The sequence below is a fragment of the Scatophagus argus genome, chromosome 12 (genome assembly GCF_020382885.2).
Source record: "Scatophagus argus isolate fScaArg1 chromosome 12, fScaArg1.pri, whole genome shotgun sequence".
In the NCBI taxonomy this organism is placed as follows: domain Eukaryota; kingdom Metazoa; phylum Chordata; class Actinopteri; family Scatophagidae; genus Scatophagus; species Scatophagus argus.
The window spans coordinates 2,916,218-2,933,030 of NC_058504.1; the positions used below are offsets into that span (position 1 = coordinate 2,916,218).

At 43.1% G+C, this 16,813-nt stretch overlaps 1 protein-coding gene across 1 annotated transcript; it reads right to left on the bottom strand.

Moving 5' to 3' along the window:
- Positions 1-655: 655 nt before the first annotated feature.
- Positions 656-15,971, bottom strand: trappc11 (trafficking protein particle complex subunit 11). Its single transcript, XM_046406498.1, has 30 exons — positions 15,452-15,971; positions 14,643-14,871; positions 14,277-14,446; positions 12,629-12,699; positions 12,122-12,236; positions 11,847-11,946; positions 11,166-11,239; positions 10,935-11,031; positions 10,189-10,322; positions 9,671-9,812; positions 9,114-9,204; positions 8,888-8,967; positions 7,590-7,668; positions 7,187-7,241; positions 6,597-6,742; positions 6,367-6,428; positions 5,897-6,029; positions 5,441-5,571; positions 5,174-5,299; positions 4,899-5,092; positions 4,620-4,768; positions 4,102-4,223; positions 3,207-3,326; positions 3,052-3,117; positions 2,529-2,685; positions 2,235-2,346; positions 1,800-1,891; positions 1,508-1,641; positions 1,103-1,270; positions 656-1,009 (listed from the first exon to the last, which is right to left on the bottom strand). Exons 2-30 carry the CDS (start codon positions 14,847-14,849, stop codon positions 965-967), a joined length of 3,372 nt encoding a protein of 1,123 aa, XP_046262454.1. The 5' UTR covers positions 14,850-14,871; positions 15,452-15,971; the 3' UTR covers positions 656-964.
- Positions 15,972-16,813: the final 842 nt, after the last annotated feature.

Genomic DNA, 16,813 nt, shown 5'->3' on the forward strand with positions numbered 1-16,813 from the left:
ATATCAAGCTTAGCTTCCTTTGCGTATTTGTCAACTCATTCCCGTTGATGCCTGTATGACCTAGTAAACAAGCAAATGTTTAGCTTGTACAGTTGATTGTGCTGTTGGTTACATCCAGCTGCTAGAGCCACCAGCTCACACCTCCAACCATGTCTGGGATTTTCATCCTCACCTTTTTAATACTTATAAGCTTGAGTAGGCAACATTATGTATCTTGGACCACAACATTTTGTTTACATCAACATATGCAGAACAATAACAAAACCATTTCTAAATAGTGAATGAAATGGAATTAGACCTATGTCTTCAAAGAAGGCACGAACCCTTTTATTCTCCCTCAGCAGTCACATTTTCATTTTCGTTACCATCAGTGATGGCTTTGGCTCCTACAAAAAGGGATGTTTTTTTCCCATTTCCCTCTTTGTCCTGGCTACAGTTTGTTGTGTGTCTCCTTATCCCTTCTTGTTAGCTCTTCTCCAAATGTGAGATTTTTGGCTTTGAGAATTTTAGGGTGATCTTTGCAGATATCCACACTGAGTGAAAATTTTGTTTTCACTGGTCGAGTTTTGCCGTCATCTCCGTTCTCAGCTCCGTGGCTCACGTCGACGTTATGATGCAGATCATCTCTGTATAACATGCACTTGGAGCACAAGTGTTTACATCACTTCAATTTAATTAAAATTTCAGCACATTCATTTCATGTGTTACACTCTACCAGTTTCCACAGAGTTCACGTCAGATTCATCCATGACTTTCACTGTTAAACAGACAACCGCCTGTCCTGCTCATTCTGTCATCGCATTCACTCTGAACAGAAATACTGAAAACTAGTGCCTCCCGATATTTGGTCGACAGATGGTTTTCAGACCTCTTTAAAACAAATAGTGTTACTACTGTCACCTACAGCAACCTACACAAAGATGCTTTGTTTTCATATTTACAGTAAACAGTTTGTGTGTTCTCCTCAAGCTGCGGCGATGGAGGCGTCATCGAGCTGTCGACCCTGAGGCTGAAGAGGAAGAAAACGATTTGCTTTCAATATCTTCACATTCAGATAACAATGGCTGCTAACTTGGTGGCCTGTTTTCTGTCGCCGTGTTACCTTGACAAAGATGCGTTGGGGCAGGAAACGTCTCAGTGTGTGCGTGTTGGTGGCTGGACAGCGTGGCAGGCTGATGTTGAGCTGTGGTAGTGTTTGGTAACCAGCCATCAGCGGGTAATAGTTATACAGCATCTGCTGCTCCGAGCCAGGAAGGATACGCAGACGTACCTGCACACCAGTTCAAGAGTTAAAGTGTCAAAACAAATTCAAAACCTGCAGCTGGACCCTGTTCTCCAGTTAGGCCCGGACTAACTAGGCCTGATGAGAAGTGCCGAACGGCAGTTCAGTTAAGTGAACAGACTGCATTCAGGAATCCTATTGATTTGTTTGGGCCCAGCTCATGCAAATGCAGCTACCCTGCCTTTCATTTGATAAATCCTAATTTGAAAGTGAGCACAGACAAACCTGTTTGAGTCCAGAGAACATGAAGGCATCAGAAGGTTCAACAGCCATCTCCACCTCCTGCACCAGAGCCGTTCTGTTCTCTATGTGATAACGAACTGAGAGAGACTCTCTGACTCGTCCAAATGATGGTAAATCTGCACACAAAGAAAGACATGTAGTAGTAAAAGGCCTACATCCATCAGAAAACAGAAGGCAGAAAAGCCTGAAAACATGTGAAAGGTCCCAGCCGTAAGATCAGAGATATTAACACGAAGCGTAATGTGTAATTATGTATACAGTGTATGTGACTGACCAGCGTGGATGTAAAGGGGGACAGACTCCAGGATGACATGAGGGAGAGTGACTGCAGTCTGAATGAGAGGACTGTCTTCACTGGATGATTTTCTGTACAAACAAAGAGATCAAACGGAGCTCAGAGGAGTACAAGTCTGCTCACTCAGCAGTCTTCTTCAAAGAAACAGTTCACCCAGAAACGACAGTCCAGTCATTATCTTCTCACCGCCGTCAAGCTGAACGAATCACATTCGTCCACAAAACATTTCTGGAGCTTCAGCGCTGCAGTATTTCTTAACAGCTGATGGCAGGTGGGGACTTGTTTCAAAACGAAGCTTCAGAAATGTTTTGCGTCCTAAGAAACTTCACCTGACCTTCCATCGGCTGGAGGGATGAGGACAGAATGACTGAATTTTCATCTTCGGCCAAGCTGTTCCCTCTAGTGTGTACATACCTTCTCCATGATATCAGGTACTGTCCTGTGGCTGCAGCGCTACTGCTGTTGGTCGCTGGAGGACACCGGAGACAGAAACACTCACTGGCACACTCACCTGTCTGCAAAACCACTGATTGCACACACACACACACACACACACACACACACACACACACACACACACACACACACACAAACAAAAACACAAAGACACAATATGTCACAGTCCTGGCATTTACGTTTTTTGATCACACTGATTTTTGATTAGCTATGAAACAAAGTCTCTTCTAAGCGTAAAATCTAGTCGGGTACCTTCCTGCAGCTGTGACTGAAGCTGTGGCGTGTTGCTGGTCATGGTAAGCAGCTGCAGAGAGGAGGAGGCCAGATGAAGAGGCCAGGGAGATGATGACAGGAGGTCTGCCATCAACAGGAAGGGGATGTCCACCGCGATCCTGTCCAGTGGCTCAAACTGCACACGATCAACAACAATCACTGCATATTTTCACTTTGTCTATTTTACGAGGTGCTCATATCCAACCTGACTGTATATTTTAGTCATGATTTCTTAATGTTTGCTAATTGAGCACCAGGAGTCAACAAACTGAAATGACAATGGCATCAGGGTTTACATGAGTGAGTGTGTCAATGAAACACCAGATTATGTTCAAATTAAGGAGTGTATATAACCCTGTAATAAATACTTCCTGTTCGACGATGTTGTTACGTGCAAAGTGAAGACATGCCAACACAAAATGACTGGCGTCAACGGCGGTTTGTGTAAAGATAATATGTACCAGTAAATAAACTGGAGTAGTCACAAGTACTGGCTACAGACCTTGGTGGACACAAACTTTACAGACACCTCAAATGGGATCACCGTCTCTATGGCGACGGTCTCGTCCTGGAAGACAACAGAACAAAAAGGGAAGTGAACCAGGAGAGAAATAAGAAAAAGATTAACATGCACTGCACGCCATGCAAAGCCGTTACCTTGTGACATTTACACACAATCTGTCGTCCTTCCACTGTGGTGTCTATGCTGTAGGCCACATGAAACAGGAAGACCCTCGGTCCAGTTGACACACACCTCACATACACTCGTCTCTCCACCTACACACACACACACACCCCGATTAATACTTTGCAGGGTGGTGAAGCTGAAAATGAAGGCACGTGTCTCTCAGTGCAGTCAATCTTCCTCTGTAATGCCTTTCAAATTTCATTACTCTTCACATTATATTCACACTTTAATGATCAGGGTTAGCCTATCGTTTATAACCATTTGGAAATATCAACAGGTGTCCGCTTTCTTACTATGTAATAATGAAACTTAGGCACTGATATGAAGAGGAGGAAGAGGGAGGAGGAGGAGAAGGAGGCATCGCTCTCTGATGTTCTAACGTTAGGAAAGTGAAGCTCAGACATGACAAACGCTTTTCATTTTCACATGCAGGTAGGCCACAAATGAAAAGGCAGAGTTGGAGCAGATCAGGTGGGCACTGCAAGCTGCTGGTGGAGGCTCTGATGTCCTCCAGCGCATATGATGTCCACCTGGACTGTGGTTCTTTCAAAGAATAGATGACCCTGTTTCTAGTAGATTATTGGTAATTTCACCAACTTCTTTTAATATTTACTCACAAATTACTTTATTTTGTTCACCTTGAGTTTTCCCTTCACTTTGCATGTCTCGGACGAATAAAAAAATTATATTAATAAACCTTAATCAGCCTATACGTAAGCTTGTTGACAGTTTTGTAGCCATGCAGATCACAACCAGCCCAGGGTGAAAAGGGTAAGATTCGCTTCACGTTAGTCAGCACATTCAGAAAGTAAAAATTCACATTCGAATAGTAATTTCAGCATTTCCCTCTGAATATGAGTTCACCTTTTCTCCTGGTTTCAGATCTCCCAGAGGCACATCGGGGAGCAGGGAAGGTGCGGCATCGTCACACACCTTTGAGCCATCGAGTGTCACATGGGTGGTCTGGCCCAGAGTGGCATCCTGGCCTGGACAGAGCAACGCAGACAAACACAAAACATTTAACCACACATTGATGTTATGCCATACGTCCGGAATAAGTAAGGAAAAAAGCCCAACGAGCAGGCCAACCCAGCGCCGACTGCTTGCAGCTTGTGGGTTACAGTCGCCATCCAATCAGAATCAAGTATTCAAACTGACCATAGTGTAACAGCAGTTTTTCCTTTCCAAATGAATGTAATTTAAGCTTATTTATATGCCACGCTAAGGACTCTAATAAGGAACAATTTGGAGTGAGACTCTCATGTGGTCAGACTAGCCCGGCATGAGGACTGAAAGCAGGGGGACACAGCTGGTCTGACCCTGTACAAAATAACAAAATGACCACCCATCTCATCTCTTCAAAAGCAGAAGCATTAGTGTACCTGGTTTGAGGCCAGCTGTCAGTTTGACATCCTTTGCCACACCTTCCTCCTGTGATTGGACAGTGACGCTGATGCAGTACATTTCATTGTTGAGTGCAGGAGGCTGGTGGCTCAGCTGAACAGAAATCTTTGGGACTCTGGAGATGATCCTAAACCGCCAGCAAGAACAAACAAATGAAAACCTTGTGTGGGTAACATCTGATAATGAGCAAGCTGTGCGATACTGGAAGACCTTCCACAGGAACACCGGGATACCGTCACGTCTGAGCAGAGCCTTACATGGTACTGTGCTGCATGGTCAGACTGTCCCAGTCCGGCTCTTGATCTGCCGCTGCACACCGACCCCATCGACGAGATGACCTGCTGGCCTGCAAGGCTTCATGGCTGGAGGCGGCGTCTCCACCTGCTCCTCTCCAGCTCACAAATACACAGCGGCCACTGTCACCGCCCAGCATCACTTCAACACCTGTCATCTACATGTGCACACAAAGGCACACATGGTCACTAAGAATGTCGCGCGCACACACACACACGTACACATGTACACGTCTCACCTCTATTTTCTTGCCAACGTCTTCAGTCTTTGCTACAAAGCTAAAGTTGAAGCATTTGCTTTTTCCTGGCAAAAGGTTCATGTTGTCTTGACCTGAAGACTCCACCACACACCACTGGTTGTATTCCTACAGACACGTGCACACACGATCAGTTTTCATCTGTACCAACTAAAAGTTATTTTAAATTGTGTCTTGCTTGTGCTGTGAAAACCCTACAAGCTGGAGCAAAGAAATATTTTCTGCCTTTTATCCCTTTTGTGCGGTTACCTGGTTACTGAGGCTGACAGCCAGCTTCTTGAATGACACGGGATGAGGACAGTCAGCTCGAAGGAAAACCTGCAGCTGGATGGGCTGGTCTATGTGGAAGCTGGGAGACTGGAACTTGGCCTTACACTGGACTGGAGTCAGGAAGGAGAAGGCAGAGTGGAAACATCCTTATACACAACAATAATTAGAATACACTTCCTCTTAAATCAAAAACTGAACATCGCTTTGAGAGATGCATTACTCATCTGTGTTTACAGTTTTTATGACAGGATATTTATCTTAAACCCAGTCACTTTGCTCTATTCTTGTTGTTTAATCCAACGTGGAGCATTAACATAATTTTCTTCCCTTCATGCACATGATGAACACGGGAGGGGAAAAGAATTTATTAAAAAAAAAAAAAAAACACTTGATAGTGAACAGTTCCTTTGAGTTTATGAGTGTGTGTTTACTGACTGAACGGGATGTAGTCCTGCACTTCTAAAGTCAGCTCATTTGATCCGGCCAAAGCCATGCGGTCGCTCCACAGCGACCTGGCTGCACTGACAGAGGAGGAATCGCACTCCGGCTCAGCGTCAGGGACCTCATTCTGAAATAAAGGTGAATGAACAAATGAATTAAAAAAAAAAAAACACTTCCTGGTGTGTGGCCTGGTTCAAATGTTGATCACCTCAACATTTGTTGGTCAAAGTCAAAGTCACAGTGCAGCACAGCGGCAAACTGAGACACCATGAGGCCACCGCAAGACCTTCATTAAAGACTCATTGCTGTTATTGCTTCCCTATCAGATGAAAAGCACATTTCATACATTTAAGTCAAACCCTCAGTGCACACAGTAACATCCTGACACCAGTGCCGTGTTTGTTCTCTCTGACGTGCAGAATCCACTGGATGGATGTTTGATTTTGTGGAATCCTTCGACTCACCATCAGGACTTTGATGAGATTCTTCTCGATCCTCGACTTTTGTTCCTCCTTCAGTGTTGATGCTGGAAGACAAGGAGACTCAACCATTACTTCTTTAATCACAGCAAACTGAACACAGAAATCAAGTGAGCTGAAGTCAAATGAAAAGTCTGAAAGTTGTAGAGCCAATAACAAGCTGCGCTGCGTCCACGACGCTGAGCTGCCAGGCTCAGCAGAGCCTCGTCGCTCACCCCTGCCAAGCAGCTCCATGCAGTACATGACGTAGTCTTTAATGCTGGCCATCAGATAAGCACAACGCAGAGCTGTGGTCAGTATGGCTGTCAGGAGGCCCCACCATCTCTCTGTGCGATAGTCACACATCACGTAGTCCAACAGCCTGGTGACATAACACACACACACACACAAAAATCCTCAGAAAACTTGCTAACAAGCAGAGATTAAGGAAAGACTCCACCAGCAGATGTAGATAGTGTTGTTTGGAAAGCAGACTCACGACCGTCTAAAGGGTGGATGGCTTTAGGTTGTACAAATCAGACTGTGTGTTTTCACTGTTTTTCAGCAAACATTCCCTCAGTGACACAAAATGAATCAGTTTTTGAAAGAAGGTGACGACCAGAAAAAGCTGGTCATATGATAAGGAAAGCATATGATAAGGAAATATGATCCCGATTAAATTAAATAAAGATTCCTAAAGGTAGGCAGTGATGCCGAGATGAAAGCAGGGGTTCCCGGCTGCTTCAAGGTCAGTCCAAAGACTTTTCTCAGCCTCTGCATCAAAGTGAAATTGTTCTTTACGAGCACAGCACGAGTTCTGACTTACTTCAGGGCTTTGGTGTAGTCTTTCGCGTGGTAGTACTCTTCCCCCATCTGCACCACTATGACAGAGACAAAACCAAGTGTGACGAGGTTAAACACAGCAGGGGGCAGCAGTGCAACAGGAAGTTGTTCAGAAATATAATGTTTAAAAAATGGATGTTTTGAAGTGTTCTCCTCCTATGAAATCAAATAACATCAACAATATTCTTATGCTCCGTTGTTAGCCAAAGCATCCAAAATGTGCACCTGCAGGTGTTAACTTGTGTACGTGAGCAATGACTGAAAAGGAGAGTGCAATGCTAAAATGCCAACTGTGGATACCCGGAGAATCGAATGCAATGAGGAGTAACATTCTATTGCACGCTTTTAAGGACCTGTGGAGACTACAAAAGCACAACAATACTCACTGAGGTGACTCTTCATTCGAGGGCACTTGTACTTCTTAAACTGGGCGACAGCATTACTGAGAAGTGCTATTATGAGCTCCTGTAGCAGCAGAGACAGAAAGAGGCATGTTTTAATAAAGCAGCACAACACACCGTGACAGCAGCCAGAGTGGATGCACACTGTGGGGCATCTTTGGATGTGGCTCAGCTTTTAACAGCTGAATGTGCATCTTTCAGAGGCGTGTGAAGCATTTTGTGCTGAAGGAGCTTCAAACTACTTGTTTCTAAAAACCGAAAATGTCGCCACCGGTGATGTGGCAGGCACACAGAAACCGCTCACTGTCACAAGGGATTGTCTTGTTTATCTCAACAAAAACCAGCAGAAGAACTTGAAAGACACTTAAAAATCACTTTTTGATTAAATACTCTGAGTAAGTAGTAGGTTTCATAATTGCTGCCTTAGATGGGACAACGAAACAGTGAGCTACAACATGGTATCAGCTGTCTATTCATGGGACTACAACAACAACGATGAAATCTGGCAGCAGAAACAAAACCCGAAATGAAAAATGAAACTCTGGCACTGAAACACTTAAATAAAGAGAAAAAGGAGAAAAAGTACGCACACTTGTTTGCTGGTAATTTGTCTACTGAAAATAGTCAAAAGAATGCATTATTTCACCATATGTTTCTAAGTTCCTCTCCCTCTCTGACTCTGTGCAGCTCAGGTGTGGCTGTCAGTAGAAGTGAGGGGCAGAATGAGGACGGACTGTTCTCGGTCACTACTTAAACTGACGCGGATGGCATTACTCTCTCATATGGAACAAAAATAAACAAATGATCAAATAGCCTGCTTCTATATCTCGGCAGCCTGTCAAAGTAAAGCGTATGTGTGGGAAACACATGATGTTTGTGGGGGTGTGTGTGTATGAGGGCGAGGTCCAACATCAGAAAATTAACTCATAGCGGATGGTTTTGCAAATAAATGGCTGGATGGGAAACCACCGCAGTTTTTGTTTTCAGTGTCAGCCTTTGGAGCTGACGCTGAGAACCGTTGACACTGGGAAACGTGGCAGCAGTGAGGGAAAACTGCTGAGTGAAAAAGACAAAAGACAGACATGAAGAATAAAACAGGAAGCTTGTCATTGTCAAAAAAAAAAAAAAAAAAATCAAAATAACTTGTGCTTTATTAATTAGTAAAACTTTTTTTTCCAGTGCCAACTACTTGTTTTAGTGTCAACACAACTTCTTCAAATACATGGCAAAGTTCTCAGTAAGAAGTTAATATCACCATGTACTCAGTGTGTATGTGTGCTTACAGAATGTGGAACATCTCTCTCTTTAATCTGCAGGGCCACAATCCCAGTCTTCTCCTTCTCTGCATCTGGAGGATCAATACCTGGAAACACAGCAACACAGAGCTCATGTTTCATCCATACATCACGTCGGGAGATTTGCTCATTAATGGAAAAAAAGAAAAAAACATGTCACCCAGCACTTTTTACAGGCGGTCAGATGAACTGTTGTCTGTGTGTGTGAACATACTCTGGTGTCCTTGTCTCCAGGGTCTCTGGCCATAAAAGTCCAGTCCTCCACTCTGGGTTTCCAGTTCAGAGGAGGGAAATTTCACTCCAGTCTAAAACAACCAACCAGTCACATTTTATTAGTCGTTAATACAAAGTTAAGACACTGCAGTTGCACTTGTACAGAAAACGTACAGCTTATACCAGACTTGCTGCACTGCACCTTCAGACAGTCCTCCAGACTGTAATCAGATACTGCTTGTTGTCACCAAATTAATCTCCAGTCTTTATAAAAAAAGAATAAAAAAACTAAAATATCCAAATTATGTGCTCTCTCAATGCCAGAAAGACGTCTTGCACAGCCTCTGTAGGACCTGACTTGGAATGACCCATCCTACCCTGACTTAATTTAAATAAACATTAATAAAAAAAATTTCAGTCAGCTCCTCAATGAGGATTTTCCTTCATCACAAAAATGGATGACAGTCCCAGTAAAAAGTAGATTATCTGTAGCCTGATACTGGTGTGGGTCGAGTACTCGGTCAGCCCACATAGCAACAGTAGCTTTAGTATGATCACCTGACAAAGCTGAAGTGCCTGTTGTTTCCTGTCCTGGCTGTAACAGGCAGCTTGCTGGTAGTAGAAGCCGGGGTTCTGGGTCTGGATGGCAGTCAGACCCAACTTTATGGCTTCATCAAACAGCTCACCAAATGATTGGAACCTGTTATGAAGCAAAGATGAATAGACTGTCGGAGCTTGCGGTCATCATATATGAGCATTAGAGTCTTCATTAAAGATAAAGATCAGTTCCTTCTACGAAATTACTTTGATGACACACAGTAATGGGTTCCCCTCAGGAGCTTGTATCTCACTCTCTAATTTCTGACTGAAACTATACAAACACAACTGAGGACACACCACATACATCTAAACCGGGGAAAACAGCACAGCTGGTGTCCCTGATGCACCGGACTACGATGTCAACGAAGCAAGTCAAGCAACCTCAAAAAGGTTATTCCTAAGTTTATCAGCTGTACAAATTCAGTGTGTATTGCTGTCATGTATGCAGCCAAGTAAATAAAGTGTGTATCTCTCACTGTTTCGACATCCAAGCAGCATGCTCAAAGGCCAGTTCAGCACTGCCGATCTTCTTCTTGCACAAGTCAACGTGCTTCCTGAACTGGCTTATAGCATCCAGAGGAGTGTTATGCTGGAAACACAGACGACAGATCTAAAGAGACAAAACAAAAAAAAAAGGGGAGAGAGACAGAGAGAGAGAGAGACATTAGAGATGGTAAATGTTCAACTACTGACTTAAATCCGGTTTGGGATATAACTGCATTATGAACAGGACATACACGTTTTATTTCTCTAAAACGTGTGGACATATGATGTTTTTCGTAACACAGTTTTTTGTAGGTGACTCAATGAATATGCTGTTTTTTGGATGATTTATTTATTTACTTTTCTGATCTAATGCTAATCTAATGCTAATCTTTGCCTCTAAAGAACGAGTGAAAGCTTGAAAGCTTTTGCTCACCAATGAGACTGTGGTTCAACAATCAAAACCAGAGGCTCAAACAGGCCAGCAAAAATTTGGTGACTCAGGGTCAAAGTGGAAAATCTCTGTCCAGTTGCAGTCTTGTTTCCATCACTTTGGAAGCTGAAGTTTGTTTTCAAAACAGATAATTTATCATCTTTGTATGCCTGCGTCCGACAAGTACAGCCCTCACTCTGCCCTCTCATCCATTTGTGTTTGAGACACCTTGTCAACGGCCAGACAGTTGTTCAGAAGGACATTCCCACCCAACAACTTCAGACAGACAGACACACAGAAATGTACCTTATAGTTGATGAATCCAGCCATGGTTTTGATCTCCAACATATTGGTTTCGTGGGCTCTGAGCTCATGAACAAGACTGTACGCAGTTCTGTAGTACCTGCAGACACGAACAAACGTACTAAATAAGACATCCTCAAGAAAAAACTGATTCTACATAATAAGTCTGAAAAAATTCAGTCAGTCCCAACAGAGGGAATTTTATGCATCATGAATGCACGGGCTCAAACTTACTTCAGAGCATTCTGGGTGTCTTGTTTCAGCTCGCTGAAGAAGGCAATTTTAAACTGGTGTCTGACAAACAGCAGCTGCAATCAGAATCAGAAGGCGCAGAGGAGATGAAGAGGAGGAGGAGGATGCATTGGAGTAATTCAGGAGTCGTGTCAAGTTACCCTTAAGTTTACTTTTCATCCCAAACAGCTTTTTTTGTACACACAGAAAATATGGTTGTACTCCCACTACAGAGAGGCCCTCCCCTCCACGTGAAACCACTCAGTGAACTACATCGCTCCTTTCTCACAATATACATCACCAACAACAACATGGTCACCACGTTGGCAAAGAAAATGTATTAAAAGAGGTGTAAAATAATGACAAGTCTACCCATGTTGCCAGCTGCAGCTCGGCGAATAGAAAGTTAAGTCTGTTCCGCAAGACCAACTGCATGAGGTTTTGGGGAGTGTTGAAGAAGTCACTTACATGACTGTTGGGTGTTTGGCCTTTCTAACTGGCTATTTTCACTATCTTGTACTTCAAGAGTTAACTACTATTATAAAACAACAATAGTTATAACAACTATTATACACACTTCTTCCCTTACAAAAGTCAAACGCTAGATACAGGAAGGGGAGGGCCATGGCCTCTCTGAGGTGTGTGTGTGTGTGTGTGTGTGTGTGTGTGTGTGTGTCGTCCTACCTGATGTGTTGTCTTGTTGAGGAACTCTTTATGTGATTTGACTCGACGGATCTCAGTATAGTAGTAAGTCTGTGCATGTTCATAGAAAGCATTTTCCAACCTACACAATCACAGGTGAGAATACAATTGACAACGTCTGGAAGAGATTTCAGGGTATTTCTCTGCTGCCGCTAAACAAGTTCAGAACATGAAGACTGCACCACAATGAAAACATCACAGTTTGATGGCTGCCATTATTACACAGCATTCAAACTTTTTTGGAGTTGGGGTTGTACCTTATAATGTAGCCCACTAAATGGTCGGTGTGTGGCAGCACAAAGAGACTCTTGCCAGACAGATCACAGGCGCTACAAAGGGCTGATGCTCTCTCTGATGCCACCAGGTCCTCTCCTGTATAAACAAGCAGATTAGTGATTTTTTGGCAGGTAAAACTGGAAACAGACAGAGAAGACTGGCATGGTTGTGTGAAATAGTATACGTAAAGTTGCTGCCCAGTGTCTAAAACTAGTTTGACTTTAGACCACTGATTGACCGGTCGCTGTAAATTCATTCACCTATTGATTTACTGTTTACAGTTATTAGAGGCTGCTCAAATACTTTTGCAGGGGGTTTCCAGTACATGTGGAACCCAGCTTTATAAAATACACAATACAATTCTTCTTGTACCACTCAGTAAGAAACACTGGGACATAACTGGGACATACTTTAAATACACAGTGAACTTACATGAATGGGATAATACACATGTTCTCAACCTAATATGATTCAGTAGAGATCTTTACCAGGAGGGAGAGGAGTTTTCTTCTGGATCAGAACCACAGCCACCTTTGTGTTCCTGCCCTGAAGACTGGTCCTATAGACACAAGATGACTGCAGGTGAAATTTACTGCAGTTATGTTTTTGCTCGGTACTCCGGCTTCCTCCCACAATACCAAAAACATGCACATTAGGTTAATTGGCTACTCCAAATTGCCCCTAGGTGTGAGTGTGAGAGTGTGTGGTTGTCTGTCTTTGTGTGTTGGCCCTGCGATTGACTGGCGACCAGTCCAGGGTGAACCCCGCCTCTCGCCCGTAGTCAGCTGGGATAGGCTCCAGCTCCCCCGCGACCCTGACGGATAAGCGGTATAGAAAATGGATGGATGGATGGATGTTTTTGCTCGGGGCCATAACATTGGTGCTGCTGACAGGTGAAGTGAATAACGTTGATTATCGTGTTATCTTATTACAGTGGTACCTGGCAGTGGGTGGGATAAATTAGGCATCAAGTGGACATTTTGTCCTTGAAGTTAATGTGTTAGAAGCAGAAAAAAATCTGTAAGCGTAAGGATTTGAGCGACTTTGCCAGGGGCCTAATTGTGATGGCTTGACGACTGGACCACAGTGTCTCCAAAACTGCACCTTATTTGAGGTGTTTCTGCCCTGCAGTAGTCAGGACCTACCAAAAGCAGGCTAACAAAGGAAAACCGGTGAACCGGCCAAGTCTCACTGATGCAGGTGGGGAGTGAAGGCTGGCCTGTGTTGTCCAACCCAATACAAGCAACTGTAGCTCAGATAGCTGAAAAAGCTAACGCTGGTTTTGACAGAGAGGTGTCAGAACACACAGTGCGTTCCAGTTTGCTGCGTAACAGGCTGAGTAGCTGTAGATCGGTCAGGGTGCCCATGCTGACCCGTGTCCTCTGCCAAAAGCACCTACATTACTTTGTCATGTACCGCCTATCTAAACATCACTGCTGACCAAATACACCCCTTCAAGAAAACAGTATTCCCTGAGGGCTGCAAAAACAGTTCAAGAATGGTTTGAGCTGCGCAACGTGTTCAAGGTGTTGACTTGGCCTCCAAATTCTCCAGATCTCAATTCAATTGAACATCTGTGAGGTGTGGTGGAAAAAAGTCTGATCAATGGAGGCCACACCTTACAGGAACAGGAACAACTTACAGGACTTGGGGATATGACAGATGGCATGACTCTAGTGGAGCCCATGCCTCGATGGGTCCGGGCTGTTTGGCGGCAATAGGGTAATTATCTTATGGCTGATTGGTGTATTCCAGGTATGACAGGTGTCAGATATGATTTCAGTGCCGAAGTAAAACGACTAAAACGACTTTCTTCCTGTTGCATGAATTAGCATCTACAAAAATTATTCTATTCTAAACGAAGAGTCAAATAGATAGATAGATAGATAGATAGATAAATATACTTTATTGATCCCAGGCTGGGAAATTGCTGAGAATCAATGCGATCAAGCCCTATCTGTTGACAAAAATCAAAAGACATTAAAACCATCGAAATTTCCTGTTTGTAGACCAGACTTAAACACACAGAGTACACAAAAGCAGCTTAATACAATGTACTCATACAGCCTGATAAAACAAAACCCTCAAACATTATCTGCTTCCTCTTTCTTGTTGGCAAATTAAATGTGTACCTACCTGACAATCTCGACTTTAGTTGCACACTCAGACTGTTTCTCTTTCCACTGTGGGTCATCCCAGTCCAGTTCATAGAAGAGAACAACCAGAGCTGGTACCAGGTTCAGATGTTTATTCATCCAACCAGTTTTCAGGATGCCTTTAGGGATGTACCACTCATAGGATGTTCGCTAGACAGGCAGACAGACAAGATAAACTGTTTAGAGACACTGACAGTGACTTCATAACTGTTTTGGTGTTTTCCCACATCTTGGCACCAAGTGAGCAAATGCGATCAGTACATGTTCCAATTCCATGCCATAGGTTGGGTTTGTTGTGATATTATATTGTCTTTGTTGATGCACTACATACATATCCAATGCTCACCTTAGTGCGACATTTTGGGTACTCGTGATCTCCTGGGAGGACTTTGAAAGAGATAGGAACTCTGTCAGCTCGCCGATTGGCACAGAAAGCATCCCAAATGGCCCGGTGCACAGCATTATACACCACATCCAGACCAGTTAAAGCCACAAAGGCCATGGGTCGACAACATAGCTCTGGGGGAAGTTCCCACTGGGAACCTGCCATCATGATGATTCAACAGTGGATATACCTAGAAAAAAGAGCAACACCACTGAAACAGAAACACACGTTTAGAGGAAAAAAATTCTCTTAGAATCTTGTTCTGTACAGCAAAATTTAGAATGTATTTTAAATGAGCGATGATACTTTGGGGGAAAATAAACATTTTTAAGGTCTGAATTGATTAAAATTCATTTCTTCCCACATCATTTATTTTATGCAAGAAGTCAACGGAGTGTCGCAACGAAAATATCACAATTGAAGCATGAACAGACAGCCTTTGTGTACAACAACCTGCTGGTCACAAGACCTGAAGGTTAGCTAACAGTGACAGATCAGTTGTTTACACCCTTCACACAGGAGCTTGTCTGTTTAAACCCCGTCGGGGTTTACAAATTTCTCGACACGGAGGCCTCTCTCAATCATATAAAAAACCTACTGTACATTCAAAAAGCGGGCAACACATTATGTTCGTTTTTTCTAGCAAACTAAATACACACAGAAACCCTGAAGACGAAAGCGGAAGTGAGAGTTGTCTGTTGTCTTGTTAGCGTCATCAATGAAACTCGTAATAATATAATTAAATATTAATGCGGACACATTAAACATACCTTAGTTGCATCACTTCAACTGAACTGCTTAAGGTGCTGGGTACAGCTAACTGGGTAGATTCAGCTAGCTGCAGTGCAAAGGCTGCTAGCAGACCAGTGTGGATGTCTACCAAGGTTAACAGTTAGCTATGTTAGTGGGCGAGGTGTCAAATTCAACTAGCAAATAAACGTCAGTGCGCTTTTCGCTTTAGGCCGTCCGCATTCGCTCGCAAGCCATGTTCCAGCGCTGGTCACCATCTACCAGCCAGTCAAAGATGTGTCACAATCCACAGAAGCAGAAAATAATCGCTAGTTTAGTAGCTGTTGGTGAGGCAACAACAAACTAGCTAGCTAGTTAGCTACCGGCTGTGATGGAACTTGTATAGCACTTCCGGTTCGACTTTTCACAATGAAAGTCACATCCTCACAAACTACATCATTTGCGAAAAAACACACAAATGATTTTTAAAAAGCAATAATGAGAAATTATCATAATATCGATAACGGTAATAATTGTAATGATCCTGGCTCTTCAAAAATACATCGACAAAATGTCATGTGACCATAAAAATACATCGACAAAATGTCATGTGACCATAAAAATACGTCGAAAAGATGTCATGTGACCATACAAATATGATGCATTTCAGCAGAGACAAACTCAGCTGAATGCCTCTGATCCTCTATTCAGCCTTTCACACATGTTGTGGCACATCCTTGGTGCCAAAAGTGAGGGAATTTTATAGTCAGCTCTAAAGTGGAGAAAAATAATAACTTGTATAATAATTCTATATGTTATTATTACATTTACCGAAAAATGGCTGCAGTAAGAAAAGTATTCATTTTGTCTGACACAAGTGTTAAGCTGCATTGACTGGTGGCACTATTGCTGACACATATTTCAAAACATTCAACACGATTCAACCTCTGTGAACCTGGAACTCAGAAACAGTGCTTCAACAGACAAGGATAAGATGAGCTCTGGAGGGATGAGTTTTGGAGCACTTGCTTATAAACAAAGCTTATCATGAGATGCAGCAGCAACACCTCAGTATGTGCAATGACTGCATGCTTCTTTTGTTTTGTGTGTGGGGACTAATTGCTGAGTGTTGTGTAGGCTCAAATGGATGGAAAATGGGAGGATTAAACAACAAGAGTAGCAAGAGATCAGGACCAGTAAATAAAATGATCGACAAATATGATAATGACAAAGAGTTGAGACATAATGGCATGCCTCAAACAGATGAACTAAATGATTAGAAAATCTCAAGGGTTTGAGGACTTAAAAAAACACACGAAAACATGATTGTAATCATACGGTAAGTGAGTAAGGATGGCAACGTCATGATTACATTTTTTAATTACAATCATCAATCCTCTGCA

Excerpts from the sequence above, each read along its gene's own strand:
- trappc11 (XM_046406498.1), bottom strand. The coding sequence starts at position 14,849 with ATGATGGCAGGTTCCCAGTGGGAACTTCCCCCAGAGCTATGTTGTCGA. Across the intron at positions 6,429-6,596 it reads CATGGAGCTGCTTGGCAGGG|CATCAACACTGAAGGAGGAA; the intron begins GTGAGCGACGAG and ends CTTGTCTTCCAG. Across the intron at positions 1,642-1,799 it reads CCCCCTTTACATCCACGCTG|ATTTACCATCATTTGGACGA; the intron begins GTCAGTCACATA and ends CTTTGTGTGCAG.